Below are 18,858 nucleotides of genomic sequence, written 5' to 3'. Positions count from 1 at the left end.
CTATCAATTAATTAGGCAAGGTCTCTGTACAGCACAGGAAACTCTGCTCAATGTTATGTGGCAGCCTGGATGGGAGGGGAGTTTGGGGGAGAGTGGATACACGTCTATGTATGGCTGAGTCCCTTTGCTATCCACCTGAAACTATCACAACATTGTTAATCAGCTATACATACTCCAATACAAAATAAAAAGTTTTAAAAAAGAAAAACAGCCAAGCAGTGACAAATTAAAAAAAAAATTAGTCAAGTTCTCAAAAACGTACTTCTCAGGCACCCTTATATAGGAAGCTATCAGGATATGGTCTATAAAATAAGGAAGTGGAGAATAAAAAATCATGGAATTTAGGAAACAGTCTAACATAAGAAAGAGCAGAGACACTTCTAGGGCAATACTGTAAGCCAGCCACAGTGCGGTCAGCCTCAAATGCAGCAGAAAATGAAGTCCAGATGGTATGCTGCCAAGAGATGGGGAAAAAAACTAACTGATAGATTACTTGGTTATACCAGGAGTTTAGTTCTTCTGGAGAGCATGGAGATGAATTATCGATAAGGACACAGAAAACTAAGCAAACAAAAAAGGACAATCATTAATTCCAGAAAAAAAAATACACAAAGTTGTAGGAGAAACGAGATACAATCGTCATTTACTACATGGACTGGTTGAGAATATTTATAGTTATAAGTACCAAAATCACTGCAGATGGTGACTGCAGCCATGAAATTAAAAGACGCTTACTCCTTGGAAGGAAAGTTATGACTAACCTAGATAGCATATTAAAAAGCAGAGACATTACTTTGCCAACAAAGGTCCGTCTAGTCAAGGCTGGACGGTCATGTATGATGTGGGAGTTGGACTGTGAAGAAAGCTGAACGCTGAAGAATTGATGCTTTGAACTGTGGTGTTGGAGAAGACTCCTGAGAGTCCCTTGGACTGCAAGGAGATCCAACCAGTCCATCCTAAAGGAGATCAGTCCTGGGTGGTCAATGGAAGGACTGATGCTGAAGCTGAAACTCCAATACTTTGGCCACCTGATGCAAAGAGTTGACTCATTGGAAAAGACCCTGATGCTGGGAGGGATTGGTGGCAGGAGGAGAAGGGGACGACAGAGGATGAGATGGCTGGATGGCATCACCGACTCGATGGACATGAGTTTGAGTGAACTCCAGGAGTTGGTGATGGACAGGGAAGCCTGGCGTGCTGCGATTTATGGGGTTGCAAAGAGTCAGACATGACTGAGCGACTGAACTGAACTGAACTGACTGAATATTGTTTTAACCAAAACTGTAACTATATTAGGAAGAAGTACGTGGTATATATGCAGAAGAAAAGTGCGAAATTCTCATTTTCCACAGCAAAAAGTTAGTAAAGTCTAAAACTGAAAGATCAAGAAACAGCTATATAGGCAAGGGTATTTAATAATATGGAGGAAATTATGAAAAGAAATGACCAAAAGGATTAAAAATAGTATTCTCTGCAGAATAAAAATTTGGGGCAGAGCTACTCTTTTGGTTATAGTTTCAGTGGTCTTACTGTTTTTTAACTCTCCCATTTGAAAACTAGCATTAAAGTAAAAAGCAATTATCAAATAAAGAGTGTGCTAAGTGTGGACATTTTGTCATTAAGGAGTACTAACTTGCAGATCTGTCTAATTTCATGATAACTACTAGAGGCCCACAGCAAGGAAAGATGCAAACAAACACCTTCTCCCACAAACAAAACAATTTATTTCTTATTTCTCTCTGCAGTTACCAGCCTCCAAGATGATACCAGTAATCTTCACCTCTCAGCATTCATGTTCTCACACAACCTACACTGAAAATCAGCTGTTTGTGTTACCAAGAGTATGGCAGAGACGACAGTGGGGTTTTCTTTCTTTCTTGCATTGAAGTACAGTTGATTTACAATGTTGAGTTAGTTCCTGGTATACAGCAAAATGACTCAGATACACACACACACCATTATGGTTTATTGTAAAATACTGAATCTAGTTACCTATGCTATACAGTAGGTCCCTGTTGTTTATCTGTTTTATAAATAGCAGTATATATCTGCTAATACTAAACTCCTGATTTATCCCTCCCCCGTCCCCTACCCCACTGGTAACCCTAAGTTTGTTTTCTATGTCTGTGAGTCTATTTTTGTTTTGTAAATACGTTCATTTGTATCATTCTTTTAGATTTCATATACAAGCGGTAACATTCTGTACTTGTCTTTCTCTGTCTGACTCACCTCCCTTAGTATATATGATAACCGCTAGGTTCATGACAGTGCATGACTTCTAATGCTAGGTTACAAGTATTTCAGCATCAGCCTTCTTCTCTCGGATGGCTCACTCTGGGAGAAACTGACAGTCTGTTTTAAGGACAATCAAGCAGCACTGAGGAGAGGCTCATGTGGAATAAAACTGAGGCCTCTGTGCCAACAGTAAGCCCAACTTGCCAGTCATGTGAATGGGCTGCATTAAAAGCGGGTCCTCTAGCCCATCAGGCCTTTAGATAACTGCTGCCCCAACTAACACCTAGCTGTAACTTCATGAAAGATCCTGAGCCAGAACTATTCAACTAAGACAATTTTTAATTCCTGACCCATAGAAACTGTGGGATAATGTTTACTTAATGCTTTAACCACAAAGCCTTTTGATTTAAAATGTATTATGCAGTAACAGAAAACCAATACAATTTTCTTCAACTTTTTAGACAGTAACATCTATAGTTATTCATTTAAGATCTACTATGGCTGTATATTGTCACCCTGTTTATTTAACTTATATACAGAGTACATCATGAGAAACGCTGGACTGGAAGAAACATAAGCTGGAATCAAGATTGCCGGGAGAAATATCAATAACCTCAGATATGCAGATGACACCACCCTTATGGCAGAAAGTGAAGAGGAACTCAAAAGCCTCTTGATGAAAGTGAAACTGGAGAGTGAAAAAGTTGGCTTAAAGCTCAACATTCAGAAAACGAAGATCATGGCATCCAGTCCCACCACTTCATGGGAAATAGATGGGGAAACAGTGGAAACAGTGTCAGACTTTATTTTTCTGGGCTCCAAAATCACTGCAGATGGTGACTGCAGCCATGAAATTAAAAGACACTTACTCCTTGGAAGGAAAGTTATGACCAACCTAGATAGCATATTCAAAAGCAGAGACATTACTTTGCCAACAAAGGTTCGTCTAGTCAAGGCTATGGTTTTTCCTGTGGTCATGTATGGATGTGAGAGTTGGAGTGTGAAGAAGGCTGAGCACCGAAGAATTGATGCTTTTGAACTGTGGTGTTGGAGAAGACTCTTGAGAGTCCCTTGGACTGCAAGGAGATCCAACCAATCCATTCTGAAGGAGATCAGCCCTGGGATTTCTTTGCAAGGAATGATGCTGAAGCTGAAACTCCAGTACTTTGGCCACCTCATGCGAAGAGCTGACTCATTGGAAAAGACTCTGATGCTGGGAGGGATTGGGGGCAGGAGGAGAAGGGGACGGCAGAGGATGAGATGGCTGGATGGCATCACTGACTCGATGGACGTGAGTCTCAGTGAACTCCGGGAGTTGGTGATGGACAGGGAGGCCTGGCGTGCTGTGATTCATGGGGTCGCAAAGAGTCGGACACGACTGAGCGACTGATCTGATCTGATCTGATGGCGTATGTATCAAGGTGTTTTATATACATTACCTCATTTAATTCTTAAAGTATATCTATAGGTGGATACTCCAGAGCCCTAATAGCAGAGACTAGCTACCTCGGCTTCTTCCTACTTTACACATAAGCCTAGATACCTCTGGATTTATCCTTTTCCCAATTAAGAAGGCAGCTGTGGACCTCCTCCTACCAAATGCCAACTTACTATAGGAGCTCTGTATGCAATTCCCAGTTACATATTAGGACTCATCTGAGATGAGTCTAACAATTTTCTCACCTTTCCTCTCCTTTTCTATCCTTCAGCTGGATTTTTCCCATCATCATTTAAAGTTCCTAGCTCTAGTTTCACACAAACTTGTGTACACAAGTACACACACAGTTTCCAAGTACTGCTTTCTTCAAACTCTCAACCAAGTTTTTTGAGTCCCTCATATTCCCAATGTCCACTTTCCTACACATTTCATCTCATACTTCTAAACTTCAGACCAATTTTATACTTCTAAAAATCAGACCAATCTGATTTCTCAAATATCAATGAAAGATTTCTAACTAGAATTACAATATCTTCTCTACAATATTCAACGGAGCTAACAATTTCCTCCTCTTTGAAACATTCTTTTTCTACTGACTTTCACAATACCATTCTCCATGTCTCCTATCTCACATTTCTGCACGACTTGCAAGCAGAAGCGATGACTGGCTTTGTTCCAGACTGTCTTTAAAAAGATGTTAATATAATGACTAGCCTTGGGAGATAAACACAGTGTCTCTTATTGGAGCAAAGGGCAGGCATGCTACCGTCCGTTGTGAAAGATTTGGGTTCCCTAAGTCAGATTTCTTCTTCGTTAACACAACCTCGTGTGCAGGTTTTACCTGACCCTCTTCAACAAATGCTGGTACCAAGCACACCGCTTTGCTATGGGTAATAAACTATCCATTGTCTCTGATCCAACAGTTTTGTGTCTTCTGCCAGCATTTAGGAAACTGTCAGTTTAACTTGCAAGGAGAGCAAACTGTTCGCTCCTTTACAGTTCTTAACATTTTCTGGCAGCCCTGTTTTGGTTTCCTGGCCGACCTCTACTCCTTTGTCGTTAAGTCACTAAGTCATGTCCAACTCTTAGCGACCCCACGGACCCCATGCCATGGCTCCTCTGTCTACTATCTCTCGGAGTTTGCTCAAATTCATGTCCATTGAGTCAGTGATGCTAACTAACCGGCTCATCCTCTGATGCCCCCTTCTCCTTTTGCCTTCAATCTTTCCTTTACCTGATCTTCAAATGTAGGAGTTTTTCAGAGTTCATATCTAGGCTCACTTCTTTTCTCACTCCATACTGTCTCCTCTTAGGAGCTTCAATTGATCCTGTGGCTTCAACATACCCTCTCCACAGTAATACCAAAATATTCTTCTGCAGTCTAGGTCTGTCTCCTGAGCTCTAGAACCATGCAGCTAACTGCCTCACACACATCTTTACTTGAATACTGGTATGTGCCCAAGCTCACTAGTACCTAAACAGGACTCAGTGATCTTCCCTCTGCCCTGTCCCATATCACTATCATCTTCTGTGTTCCAAAGCTCAGTGACCAGCACCACCATCCACCCACATGCTTATGCCAAAGCATCTAGGCATCATCCTTAAGTTATTTGCTTTTCCCACCATTTTGACATATGTACTGAAGGTTCAAAAACAATGGTGGATAAAACTGCTGGTGCCTTACAGGACTCAGAGCAATGGCACCAACTGTACTTGTACTCACTGTATTCTTCATTTTCACTGTATTGTTCACTTTCATACAAAATACCAGGTTCACTTAAGAATGTCCTTGATGAAGCAGAGAAAGTATTAACTGTATTAAATCTCAATCACTGAGGTCAAGTCTCAATATTCTGTGTGACAACAATGAAGTGTATAAAAGCATTTCTGCTCAAAACCAAAGTACAACAGTTGCTTGAGGGAAAAACACTTGTGTGACTGAATTACAAGTTATATTAGCCAGTTTTCCCAAAGAATGCTATTTTTACTTGAAACAACAACTGACAAACTCTGGTTATTCAAACATGGATATCTGGCAGACCTTTTTTCAAAAATGAATGAAGTAAGCCTGCCTGTCTCTTATCTAGTCCCATCAACGTCTACTCACTATGTGCACTGAAGATCTTTGAGAAATAAAGTTTCACTGAGTTATACAGATCTGTCAAATGCAGACACATTTTATTATACAATATATAAAAAATGCAGACATACATCTTTATTAGTATCACCACAGCCCCCCTTTAACATGGGCACCGAGAGCTCCCAGGCAGCTACGCACTCTGAAAGACTCCTGCCTGTGCCAGTACCTGGATCAAGAAACTCCGCACAGAACAGCCTTTGTCTTGCCACTGCCTGCACCCTCCCTGAAAGCTGCCTGCAGGGTCACACAATGAGCAGCTGCTTCTTCTGCAAGCCCCCATGTGTCCCATGACTCTGAAGGACTCTTGCCCCCACCAGCATCTGTTATCCATACACATCTCCACACCACCAGATGCGGCTTGCCCGGTCCCCTGCCTGATTGAGGATGGCCTACTGCTTGTGCAGCAACTCCAGACCAGCTCCAGCCTGACCAAAGCAGCAAACGTCTCTGCTATCTAATGAGTTAAACCACAACTTCTCCAGTGATCTCTGACTCGCTTCCAATCTGCTGTTCCTTGGGTATTCTCTGTCAGCCTTACAGTAACATATAATACAGCATTTCCGAACATCTTACAGTTACTCTTGCATCACAGTTAATAATTATTTATATTAAATTTCCCTTTCCATTACTAAACTGTGTGCTTTCTTAAGCACAAAGATACCATCTTAGCCATCTTTCACTCGCCAGGAACATGTCAGTACTCCATGCTAACTGAATGAATTAAACAGGGTTGTTGAGAGATACATGCACCAAGCAGAAAACTGGGCTGGATTAATGCCACCTGTTCTAACCAGGAATTTCTAGAATCCTATCAATCTGGAAAGCTAATCCTTTAAGGATAGGTAATCAAAAAGACACCTGGGGAACCAGAACAAGCTGGTGACTTAAACTGAAAAAGTACAACAATGCGTGTTATCATACTTCTGAAATGAACTGATAACAACAGATATTCTTTTGATCAATTACTCAGTAGAAGATCTAAGAGGTGGTTCAACCTTTAAAAAAAAGATGCTGAGGCCTGCTGTTTTACATGGGAGGCGGCTGATGAAAAGCATCTCCAGGACTGCAGATCTTACCACTGAAGGTTAAGTGGCTGCTACCAAGATTAGGCAATGTAATGCATCTCTCAGTGCTGGGCTCAGAAACTGGCCTACAGATACGTTTTGTTTTACATAGAGTTTTAACATTTTAAAGTTCAACTGCCAACATTGAAATATTAGAGATTTTTTTAAACAGGAAAACCCAAATTTCTGGCTCCTTAAGATAAAGAGAAAATTTTATAACTCCAATCTCACATTTTTGCTGGAACTGAGTAGCATTTACTCCTTTATATAGGGCATCTGCTCTCCAGTGTAACACAATTACAGCCAGAGCCACTCCGCTTGTATATGGTGCCTCTACAGTCCTGTAAGCGCGAGCATACAACCCCCAGCACAGCAGTTTTACACACACAGGCTTTGGATTCACAGGTCTCTGTTCAAATTTCTCCTCCACCGCTTATTACGTAATACTTAGGAGCAGTATCTTGGCCAAGTGGATAATAACAGAACTTATCCTAGAGTGAACACAGTAAATAATAAACACTAACTAGCACTTTATTAATGCCATTAAATTGGGAAACAGAATGGTATTAAGGGGGGGTGGACACTGGTCTGAAATCAGAAGATACAAGTCTAAGACTAAATCTTCTCACTTAGAAGATATGTGATCTTAGGCAATTTATTCAGATTTTTAGTCTAATTTCTTTATCTGCATAAAACTATCTCCCCTGCCAACCACAAAGCAATGTGGTGAAGACAGATAATGTAAAAGGGTTTTGTTATCTCAAAAGTGATCATTCCAGGTTTAAACAGTAGATGGAGAAATTACCCATAGAAGATACCAGTATTAACAATAGGCTTTAGGTAAACTAAACATGAAAGAGTAATATACTGAAGACTGAAGCAAGGAGAAATTACTCAAACACTCTAGGCCTGCCTAAAGCCTCATGGAGGGTATCTTTGGAGTCCAGACTAAGAGAGTAAGGGGACTGGTAAGAACCTGCTTGAGTAGCTTTAGGCTAAACCTAAAATCCCTGTTCAAGGCCAGGAGCCTAGAGAAAAGATTAAGAAACTGTTTTAGAAGGCCCTGTAACCCCAGGTCTAAGAGGTGGTTCAACAACAATGATTTTGCAACAGGATTAACTCACCCCCATGTCTCATTAGTCAAGGTATTGTTTCTCTCTCCCTAACCAGTACCAGGCTGGATGGGATTGATTTCCAATAAACAACTCTGACCTTTGCTGCTGTTGTTTTAATTTTGCTATGGAGCACCTAAGAAGGCGGAAAGAGAAAACAGATTCCTGCTTCTTTAAGATTTTTCCTTGGCACTCACTGACAAAGGTAGAGAAAACCAAACAAAACAGTATCTATTATTGACAAAGGTACAAGCAAACTCACTCTTCTCATCTGCTCCTGGTAAGCATGTGATCTTGCACTATCTGCTAACACAACAGGCGGACTTCATGGTGCCTGTCCAAACTGCCAGCTGTGGAATGGAGAGTGCTCAGTGTCCCATTACCTCCCTGGCTATAGCACTGAAGCAAGAGCCAACCCCTTGGCAGGTCAATGACCAATGGCCTAGTGGAAAAAATACACTAGGACAATTAGATTCCTCTCTCAGGAATTTGCAGTCAGGACACAGACTGAACCAGAAAGTTGTTAAGCACTAAGCTAGAGACAGAGGCTGCCATTTGTGGCCAGGTATCAGTGTAGCAAGCAGAGGCAGCTTGTCTGCAGTGAAGCAGAGGGAGCAGAAGAGTGGAGAGGGGTCAGGAAGCACTGAGAGGAACATTAAAGAGCTCTCTTAATTCCAGGCCCACTGCCCATTTTCTTGAGATACAGCCACCTTTCATTGCCTGGGAGCTCTGTAATATCAGAATAAATCTTTCATCACTTGAGCTAGTGGGTGTCTGTTCTCTGCTACCAAAAGGACCCAATCTAGAACAGAAACTATCTACAAAAGCACAGTTAAAACCAACAGACCACTGGACAAAATATGGAAGGCTGGTGAATGCATGGTTATAGATGGAATAGAATCACATTGTGCTAAGTCGCTTCAGTCGTGTCCGACTCTGTGTGACCCCATAGACGGCAGCCCACCAAGCTCCCCCGTCCCTGGGATTCTCCAGGCAAGAACACTGGAGTGGGTTGCCATTTCCTTCTCCAATGCATAAAAGTGAAAAAGTGAAAGTGAAGTCGCTCAGTCGTGTCCGACTCTTAGCGACCCCATGGATTGCAGCCTACCAGGCTCCTCCATCCATGGGAGTTTCCAGGCAAGAGTACTGGAGTGGGGTGCCATTTCCTTCTCCAATGCATGAAAGTGAAAAAATGAAAGTGAAGTCGCTCAGTCGTGTCCGACTCTTAGCGACCCCATGGACTGCAGCCTACCAGGTTCCTCCGTCCATGGGAGTTTCCAGGCAAGAGTACTGGAGTGGGGTGCCATCGCCTTCTCCTGAATCACATTAGGTAAAGGTAAGCCTTAGCAAGTTATGCCTTGTGTATAAACATTATAAGCAAACTATTTCATTGCTTACCCAACTTACTGCCCTTTCCAGAGTCCATGGAAGAGACAAGATTAGAAAACAAGGATTTGTGCTTCTGTCAGTAAGATAACTGACCAGCAACAGATGTCTGATTTGCCCAGTCAAACTATAGGTTAACTGTAGTCGCTCAGCTGTGTCCGACACTTTGCGACCCCATGGACTGTAGCCTACCAGGCTCTGAGGAGCCTCTCAGTCCATGGAATTTTCCAGGCAAGAGTACTGGAGTGGGTTGCCATTTCCTTCTCCAGGGGATCTTCCCAGCCCAGGGATCAAACCCGGGTCTCCCGCACTGCAGGCAGACGCTTTACCATCTGAGCCACCAGGGAAGCCCTTAAAACAATAGGTGAAAAAGTCATTTAGGGATATAGGCGTAGCGGGCAGGTAAGCCCAGCATAACATACAGAGAGGGCATGGGCAATACTGTCTATTACACAATACCAGTAAGTAAAGTGGGCTACAGAGAGAGAAGACTAGAGAGCAGACATTTAAAAAGAAACAAGGGTAAAGAGAACAGGCAATTTCCACATGACAGAACAAACAGCCTCTGGCTTAGAAATTCTAGTTCCCATGAGGCCTGACTGAGCTTTCTTCCTTTGCCATTGGATGTCTGGAAACTGCAACAGCATCTTCTTTCTTGAATGCTGAGTTAAGTGAGTTTTTGTTCCTTATACTGACTGACGGGCAATGACTGGAAGAGACAGTACATATACAGTACAAGTGAAAAAGAAAAGTACCTGATGGGGATGGAGGAAACAATAATGTCAATCCAATAATGCTATATAATGAGCTGGCATCAAAACTTAACTACCTCACACACAGCTTTGTTTATAAATACAGAAAAGATGGTAACAACTTCAATATTCAAAGATCTGGTAACTAAACCATGAGGCTTTCATATAGACAATACTGTGCAGCCCTGAGAAGCTGTAGAAAAGTGTATATAACCCTTTTTACTCAAAACTCACACTCCCTGGTTCATAAACCACACAGATTGAGAGAGCAAGGGATACTTGTATTCAATGACAAACAAAGATGTTCATGATATATTAAATTAAAAAAGATTATAAAACAATATACACTGTATTTTTGTTAAAGTAGCACATTTACATATATTTATATATGCACATAAAAATGAAACTGTCTCTACACTGCTTATAATGTTTCTGTCTGTGATTTTCAATCCCAACCTAACTTCTTATAATCAATAAAAACTCTCCTAAAAAATTAAATACAGATTTTCTTTTGGAGATTATAAGGTAGGATTTGGAAAACCAAGTCCTAGCTCCACTACAGGATTGAGCAGTACTACGGTTAAAAAGGAAGCAATTAGGAAGGAAAAGAGAAAGATGAATGAGATAATATGAGATAAAGAAGGCAGCCTGAGGCTTTATACCAGCCTGAAAGCCCTTTTGCCCAATAACAGCCACTTGCTAAAATATGTTTCACTAGAGCCAGGCCACTGTCTTCACTGCCCTCCTCCTCACTCATTTTCATTTATGTCTTCCATTATGCTTGCCAGTCATTCTAAATCCCCCAAGTGTTAACTGGCCTCTGTAATCCCTCTGCCATTCCAAGCAACAGTGATTTCTCTGTTCCTGGGAAACAGGTATATTTTCAAATTCAGAGATCTACTTAAGAAAGTCACTCAAAATTTCTAAGGTTGTAGTCAGTGCACTCGAGTGCCAGGTAAACAGCTCCAGATGGTTAAAACAGCATTTTGCCACTAGTGAGATTATGTAAGTTTAAAATGTGATCAATATGCATGACGTGCATATTCCACTACTGTAAGGTAGTCGCCAAGTTGTGTCCAACTCGTTTGCAACCCCGTTTGCTAGTCCTGGCAGGACTAACCTGCCAGGCTCCTCTGACAATGGGATTTTCCACTCAAGCATACTGGAGTGGGTTGCCACTTCCTTCTAATGGGGATCTTCCCGACCCAGGGATCCAACCTGAATCTCTTGCACTGGCAGGCAGATTCTTTACCACTGAGCCACCCAAGGAAGCCCTTCCATAAGGATCCGTTGAGTATAAACTAGAGAAGCAAAAAGGTAAAATGGCAATAAAAAAAGCAAAAATCAAATAATCTGTGTTGTATTCTATCTAAGAACAGACTTAATAAAGCATTGTTCGTGAGTCAGATAGCCTAGGCTAGTTCACTCACCACTCACTCCCAACCACTTTTCCCTTGTCTTTCTCTATTGCAAAAGTCAGAAAACGAAATCTTTCAGGCTTTAAAGTTGAGAGAGGTAAGAAAATTTTGGCCAAGGAGATAAGCTCCTGGGGAGGGTTTTTCTTCCTGTTTTGCCCTTCCACCTGCTTATAATATGTATATAATGCCTGGAGGTACAACAGCTATTTGCAACCCCCAAAATGAAAGCAAACAGAAAAAAAGAGAAAAGCCTAAGTCCCTGCTGATGTTGGTGCTATACAGTCCCAGTATGTCCACACCTAGACTTCTTATTAGATGAGAAAAATAAACCCCTATTTGTTAGAGTCACTGTAAAGGAGGATTCTGGTTCTTGCAGCTGCAGGCATTCCTGATACAGTTAGCAGGGAGCTTAGAAGAGTGTTCTAGACTATCTTTTCTCCCCAGCACATAAGAGAGCCAGAACGTTTTCCCTTCATTAAGTTACTCATTACAACCATGATTCTCAGCCTGGTAGGTATCGGAACGTGGGAAGCAGAGAAGACAGTGGTCGGGAACTGTCGTGATCACCAAAGTGAAAGTGAAGTCGCTCAATCGAGTACAACTCTTAGCGACCCCATGGACTGCAGCCTACCAGGCTCCTCCATCCATGGGATTTTCCAGGCAAGAGTACTGGAGTGCGTTGCCATTGCCTTCTCCGGGTGATCACCAAAGCAATGTCTCTTAAGCACAGGTCTGGGAGGCCATTCAATTTGGTCCCTCCACAAAAATCCAACAAGGATTTTTCTGTTTTTCTACTCAAGGTTCTCCTTTCTTTCAATATCGATTCTTCCAAATTTTATTCCCTATTAAACACTCATTAAGAAATTATTTTGGTAACTATACAATAAACCTCTCATAGTAACCATTCTATTAAAAAAAACAACAACAATATCTTAACCCCAGAGAAATAAAACCCAAATTTCTGTTTTAAAGGCATTTATATATACAGGCGTTCTATTATTATATTTATCATGGTTATAAAAACCCTGGTACTCTGGAATTCAATTATGTAGATGCTCACAACAGCTTATTTTCCAGAGATAATATAGCTCTTACACTATTGATCATTCTCTCAATGTATTTTATAGTTGTTTTGATTTCCTGCATTTGGGAAATACAGGCTATCTTCAAGGAGGCACATTTCCACAAATTATCCATAGAAAGAACTTATACTCAAAACTAAAAACATCCCCACATATGTTTTTTTACTTTACTAAGCTATAAAATGTGGGTTAACAAATTTCCAGGCCAGAATCACTAGATATTTGAGATAAGTGAAAGTCACTCAGTCATGTCCAACTCTTTTTGACCCCATGGACTACAGTCCATGGAATTCTTCAGCCCAGATCAGAATACTGGAGTGGGTAGCGTTTCCCTTCTCCAGGGGATCCTCCCAACCCAGGGATCGAACCCAGGTCTCCCACATTGCAGGTGGATTCACCAGCTGAACCACAAGGGAAGCCCAGATATTTGAGATAAGTACAGTGGAAAAAAAAAGATCTTTCTTGTATATAATCAACTTAGCTGTTCCCTTTTCAAAATTAATACAAACTCATCAGTGAAGAGATAAAATAAATGTGAATGAACAACACATGGCACTAAGAAAAGATAACCTCTCAAATCACAGCAACTAAATATGCAGAGTAAAAGATTTTGATGAAATGTTTATTTTTAAATGGCAACCTAATTCTCAGACAGGCATCTTCTCCAAAATACACTCTAAAATATCTAAATCTTCTCAGAATACACAAGAAAATACTGCTAGTCTAGAGTATAAAACCTACAGAAAAATCAAAAGCAATCTTCTTAACCAACACAAGAAGGGAAAAAACAAAAACAAAAAATCCCAAGGTTAAAGAAAACTTTCCAAAACTACAACAGATTTGGCATTTAATTTCTCTTTTCACTGAAAAGTCAGAAAAGAATAATCTAAATTACTCTTTCAAACATGTCTTCCCTTTAGTGGCCTGGTTGAGAAAGTTACTCAGCTGTCAATAAAGTCAAGGCTTCATCCAATACTATGGGGTTCCGCCAAATTCACTCTTCTGAGGCTTCAGTGAAAGGTTTGACCCTGATCAGGAGCCTGCAAAGGTCTGCCAAGAGGGCTGGTGCACAAGCCTGGGCAAACCATGCCCTGGTCAACAACTCAAATCAGTGGGCCCTATTGATGATTCCTAATAGAAGGACACTAGATAAAGAACTGTTGGAACTGTTCACTTGAAAAATTAAAATATACATTTAATAGCTCTAGAATATCATCAGTCAGGTTTTTATTGCTTTTAAAAATGTATTAGTAGTTTCTTCAGGGAAAGAAAAAATCATTACGAAACTAACTTAAGATTTGAAAATAAGAAGCTACGGTATGGGCTTACATCCTTCTCTCACGAAAGCTGTCCCAATGTTAGAGATATGTGTAGGTGTGCCTACTATGACATGGTGGGAATAAACTTAAATTTCTTCAACTCAGCTTGACAAATGCATTTTTATTATTAGAAACTAAATAAACCCAAGAAAATGTAAGCAACATTACCATACTTGGTGCCTCCAAGTCTAGGAACATTGAAGAACTTCTTATGTGAACTGTCATTTAATGTTTCAATAAGGTACTCAAAGGCATATCCTGGCAAGAAAAAAAAAGAAAAAACCTTTCATTATACACTGTTACAAAGTGCCTTATTCAAAGTGAAAACACCTAGAAACCAGATTTGTCCAACAGAATTTTCTCCAATGGCACAAATGTTCTGTATCTGAGCTGTTCAATAAGGTAGTCATAAGACACATGGGGCCACTGACCACTTAAAACGTGGTTACAGTGACAGAGGAATCCTTTCAAATTTTATTTAATTAATTTAAATAGTCACATGTGCCTAGTGTCCACTTTACTGGACAGTACAACTCTAAACCATGACTCTGTCAAATAAAAACTGGCAAAATAATTAACTCCTGAAACGCGATAATAAAGAATACCTGGAAAGGGACAGTAAGAATGATTTAAATGATGTATACACACGTTTGTGAAGACATGTCCTGAAAATTGCATAAATATAAACAGGGCAATTTGAGAACACCACAATTATGTTAGAACTGATTTTTTTAAAATAATCAAAAGATAGACGTTTACACAGCATTCAACAACATGAACAAAATCAAAAGCAAACCAAACAACTTATCAGATAAGACCCTAATAGGCTTTAAGCCTAAAGGTAAAAGTGAACAACAAAATATCTGGGTAAAATAGCAGATTTTCCCTAAAAGACCCGTCTTTCTGGTTATGCACGAATTGAAGCTTAACTACGAGGACCCACGGGTCTCATTTGAATGTACCCCTGCTTCTAAGGTTCTTGGGGGAAGTGGCAGAGAGGCACCCTTGAGGTTACAGAACCTTGAGATCTTTTGTGCAGACTCACTGCGGTGGGTGGGCAGGACCCCCAACACTGTTAGGACCTTGGTCTGAAATGAGATGTGATAAGCACAGCCCACTTTCTGAGAGTACATCATGTTTTTCTTTTTCTGTTGAGGGGGAAGAGAGGAAGGTGGATGGTGGGGGAGGAGACCCAGCTCTGCAATAATTAATGGTCAGAGAACCGGCTGACCAGTGTTCGGCCTTGACCACCCCCGACCCTGCTACTAGAGGCAAAGAGAGAGGGAGGGGCTTGAGCCTGGACAGCGGAATAAACAACTAGCTGCGTGAGACCCAAGCGATGAGACACTGGCCCCCATCCTCATCTCTTACAAATGGGGGCGGGGGAGGGCTGGGAGAAGATGGTGGGCCTTTCCTTGACCCTAGGGCCACTAAGGAATATCGGGAAGCGCTGGCAGCCAACAGCGGCGCCAACAAGCTCAGGACGCCAAGGGTCAAAGCCAGAGGCGGAGCAGACGTCCCCGGCGGGGTCACGCTGAGGGGCGAGGGCTCCGAGGCCGGGCTCTCGCGGCCTAGGCGCAGAGAGTGCGGCCCAGCAGGCAGGCCCCTGGGGAGCAGGACCTGAGCCCGGAGGGCCCCCGCGCCGGCCAAGCGACTCTGGGCGACAGAAGCAAAGAACTCGGAGCCCGGGTAGCGCGCGTCTCCACTGCCAGATCCAGTTGGCGGACTGAAACTAACCTGCACTTGGGGCGTCCATCGCCGGAGACCATATTATCCCTGCGGGGTGGGGGCCCGCGGGGGAAGGAGGGGGAGGCCGGGCGGGGAAGAGGGGGTTGGAAGGCAAGCGGACCGGCAAGGGAGGAAGGAAAAGAGCAGTCTCGCGCAAACACCGCGAGAGCCGCAGAGCCGGCCCCAGGTCTCAGCTCGCGGGATTTGCCTCCCAACTCTCGCGAGATCCTAGGACGTGGAAACAAAGAGAAGGGGGCGGAGCGAGGCGGAAGGCTAGTCTGCGCAGTAGCTTCTGTTCGCGCGATTTGGGGCGAAAGGCTGGAGAGGCGGTGGCGTAGGCGTCACTGGCTCTGCAGTCTTAAAGATCTGTTACATAGTTGTAGCCTCAAGTGTCCAGTTAAGGTTGTGAAGTCCAGCGGTGTATGGGCTCCTACAGGGTATCCGGTGGGGTGTATGTGTGGAGGAGGAGGAAGGTCGGAATTGGGACTCTTAAGAAAAACAACAAGGAGAACCGCTTTCTCCTGAAGATAAAGCTTTAGGTTAAATCTGTCACATGTGTAGCTTGTAGGTCTCTGGAGAGGGTGGTAGGACTGATAGGCACGTAAGAAGCGCTCAACTAATTGTTGAGTGAGTTTTCCTTACATTCTTGTAGCTTCAATTTCTCCCATTCTACTGACTTCTTCCTAGTGGCACCTACATGCTTAAGTCTCTATCCCTCCTCTGCCTCAGCTCCTCAAGTCCCTACGTTCTTGTCTTATCTTGTCTTATCTCCCGTTGGCAGCCAACTTTACGGAAAGAGCTGTTTGTGCTTGCCGTTGCCCTCCCACTCCTTATCCCTCTCCAATCTGCCTTTCACCCCCTAGAAACACCTCTGGTTAAAGTCAGCCACAACTCCATTTGCTAATCTCACGTTTCTCAATCTTTACTTGACCTCTCCCCTTGTTGAGAAATATTCTTCGGTCAGCTTTTGTGATCTCAGACGCCTATTCTTACTGTTATTTTTTTCTTCCTATCCTTTAAGGGTGCTCCAGCTCAGTCTCCTCTTTAGGCCCCTCCTTCTCTTCCCTAGCACGTCCCATCTTCTCCTTTGACTTCAGTGATTGTATACTGTTGCTTCCCTGTCTACCTGCAACTTAAACACAGCGCCTGAGCCCAGAGGTGTATATTTTAGTACCTACTACATGCCTCCACCTCCCACAGGCACCCAGACTCAAAATCGCCAAAATGGAACTCATCATTTCCTCCTTAAACTCCACTGCTCCTTTTGTATTGCCTGTATCAGTGAATGGCACATCAACCACTCAGTTACCTGTGCCAGATACACATCATTCTTGATACTGTACCCTCTACATTTAATCACTGATGCAACAAGCCCTGTGGAAGTAGACCCCTTTATGTGTCCTCTATTTATGTGGGGGCTTCCCAGGTGGAGCTAGTGGTAAAGAAACTGCCTGCCAATGCAGGAGATATAAGAGATGTGGATTCCATTCCTGGGTTTGGAAGATCCCCTGGAAGAGGGCATGACAACCCACTCCAGTATTCTTGCCTGGAGAACCCCAGGGACAGAGGAGCATGGAGGGCTAGAGTCCATAGGTCTCAAAGAGACACGATTGAAGCTACTTAGCACAAACGTACAGCTTAAAAGCTGACTCTGGGCTTTCTGTACCCAGCCATTTTAGATTAACATGTTATTATGGGCTTCCCTGGAGGAGGAAATGGCAACCCACTCCAGTATTCTTGCCTGGAGAATTCCATGGACAGAGGAGCATGATGGGCTACAGTCCATTGAGTTGCAAAGAGTCGGACACGACTGAAGCGACTTGGCACACATTTATGTACCTTTCTAACCATTTCTCCTGCCATCACCCAAGTCTAGATTTGAACATTTCCTGTATAGGTGATTATGACAGTTATCCTCTCAAAAAGAGCCTAGGACATGAGTACTACCATAATCATCATTTTCATAATGATGAAACCAAAAACTTAGGAATGGTCAGTGGTTAGTTATCAAGTGACTGAGTCAGGACTTGATCTTGTATCTCATACCTATTGTTAATACCCTTTTTGGAAAACTTCCTTTAGGCAGAATCACTTCTATGTGACTCTGTAGTATCTCACTTGCTGTTCCCTCTTTATGAAACACCCTACTGTGCCCTATCCTGCTAACCCCATACTCATACTTCAGGTCTTGGTCCAAATATTTCCTACAGGAAATAGTCACAGCCCTGCAACCCCCAATTTGGGTTGGGAATGTGATGAAATGCTTCCCTATCTTCCCATAGTTCAATTAGATCTCTTTATTACACTCCGTTGTAATTGCCCATTTACTGTATTCTCATATCCTGGTTAGATATATACTTTAAGTTGCATGCAAGAGAATACCCAACTAACACTGGCTTAAACAATACAGACCTACAATTATCCACGGGTGGCTGTTCGAAGATTAGTGCAACAGATCAATGACACCATCAAAAACCCAGGCTCTTTCCTTGTTTTGGTCCCATGCTCCTCAGCAATTTGTTTTGTTTTTTATTTCTCAGACTTGTTGCCACCTGGTTGCAAGATGAGTGCCTCATACAAAAGCATCATGTTGTCCTAGAACTTCTGAAAGAGTGAGGGAAAGTCGTGCAGAGTCCCTCTCTTTTTTAAGCAAAGAAAGAATTTTCCTAAGGATTCTCCGCAGACCTCTCATTGAATAGAAATTAGACCAGTAGTTCTCCCCTCTGTCCCAACACCCCCTTTTCAAGACAGATATTTTGTAATATCTCCTTTACTATCCTGGCATGAAATTCATAGATAATATCATCTACAAAAACAAAAAATAATCTCTATAATAATCTATGTATGCCCTAATGGCAATATAGAGGAGAAATAAAATGAATTTATTAGAAAATAATATGTATTACAATATGCAGGCACACCGGCATATCTATACTATACAAAAAGATGTAGTCAGATGCTTGCATCTATTTATAATGATTTCACAGAACATATTTAACCAAATGTAGTCAATGTTTTTTTCTTTTATTTTGACATTTCAAAATATATCATGCAAAAATATATATCATGAATGTGTATGTATAATAAATGCATTTATATAATTATATATGTGCATATATATTGCAAATGACTATATTAAGTGGAGGCTAATGGAATGTATTGGTGACTCAAATATTATTTGAAG

General features: G+C 42.0%; 1 protein-coding gene across 1 annotated transcript in view; it reads right to left on the bottom strand.

The window, feature by feature from the left end:
- IREB2 (iron responsive element binding protein 2) overlaps window positions 1-15,830 on the bottom strand; it is a 53,220-nt gene extending 37,390 nt beyond the window's left edge. The window contains exons 1-2 of the mRNA XM_055556744.1: window positions 15,684-15,830; window positions 14,115-14,204 (exon numbers count right to left, since the gene is read on the bottom strand). Of these exons, the coding sequence (XP_055412719.1) occupies window positions 14,115-14,204; window positions 15,684-15,702 (109 nt within the window). The 5' untranslated portion in view covers window positions 15,703-15,830. The remainder of the gene's footprint in view (window positions 1-14,114; window positions 14,205-15,683) is intronic.
- Window positions 15,831-18,858: the final 3,028 nt, after the last annotated feature.

This window comes from Bubalus kerabau, chromosome 19, assembly GCF_029407905.1.
Source record: "Bubalus kerabau isolate K-KA32 ecotype Philippines breed swamp buffalo chromosome 19, PCC_UOA_SB_1v2, whole genome shotgun sequence".
NCBI lineage: Eukaryota > Metazoa > Chordata > Mammalia > Artiodactyla > Bovidae > Bubalus > Bubalus kerabau.
This window is presented reverse-complemented; position numbering and strand designations above follow the sequence as displayed.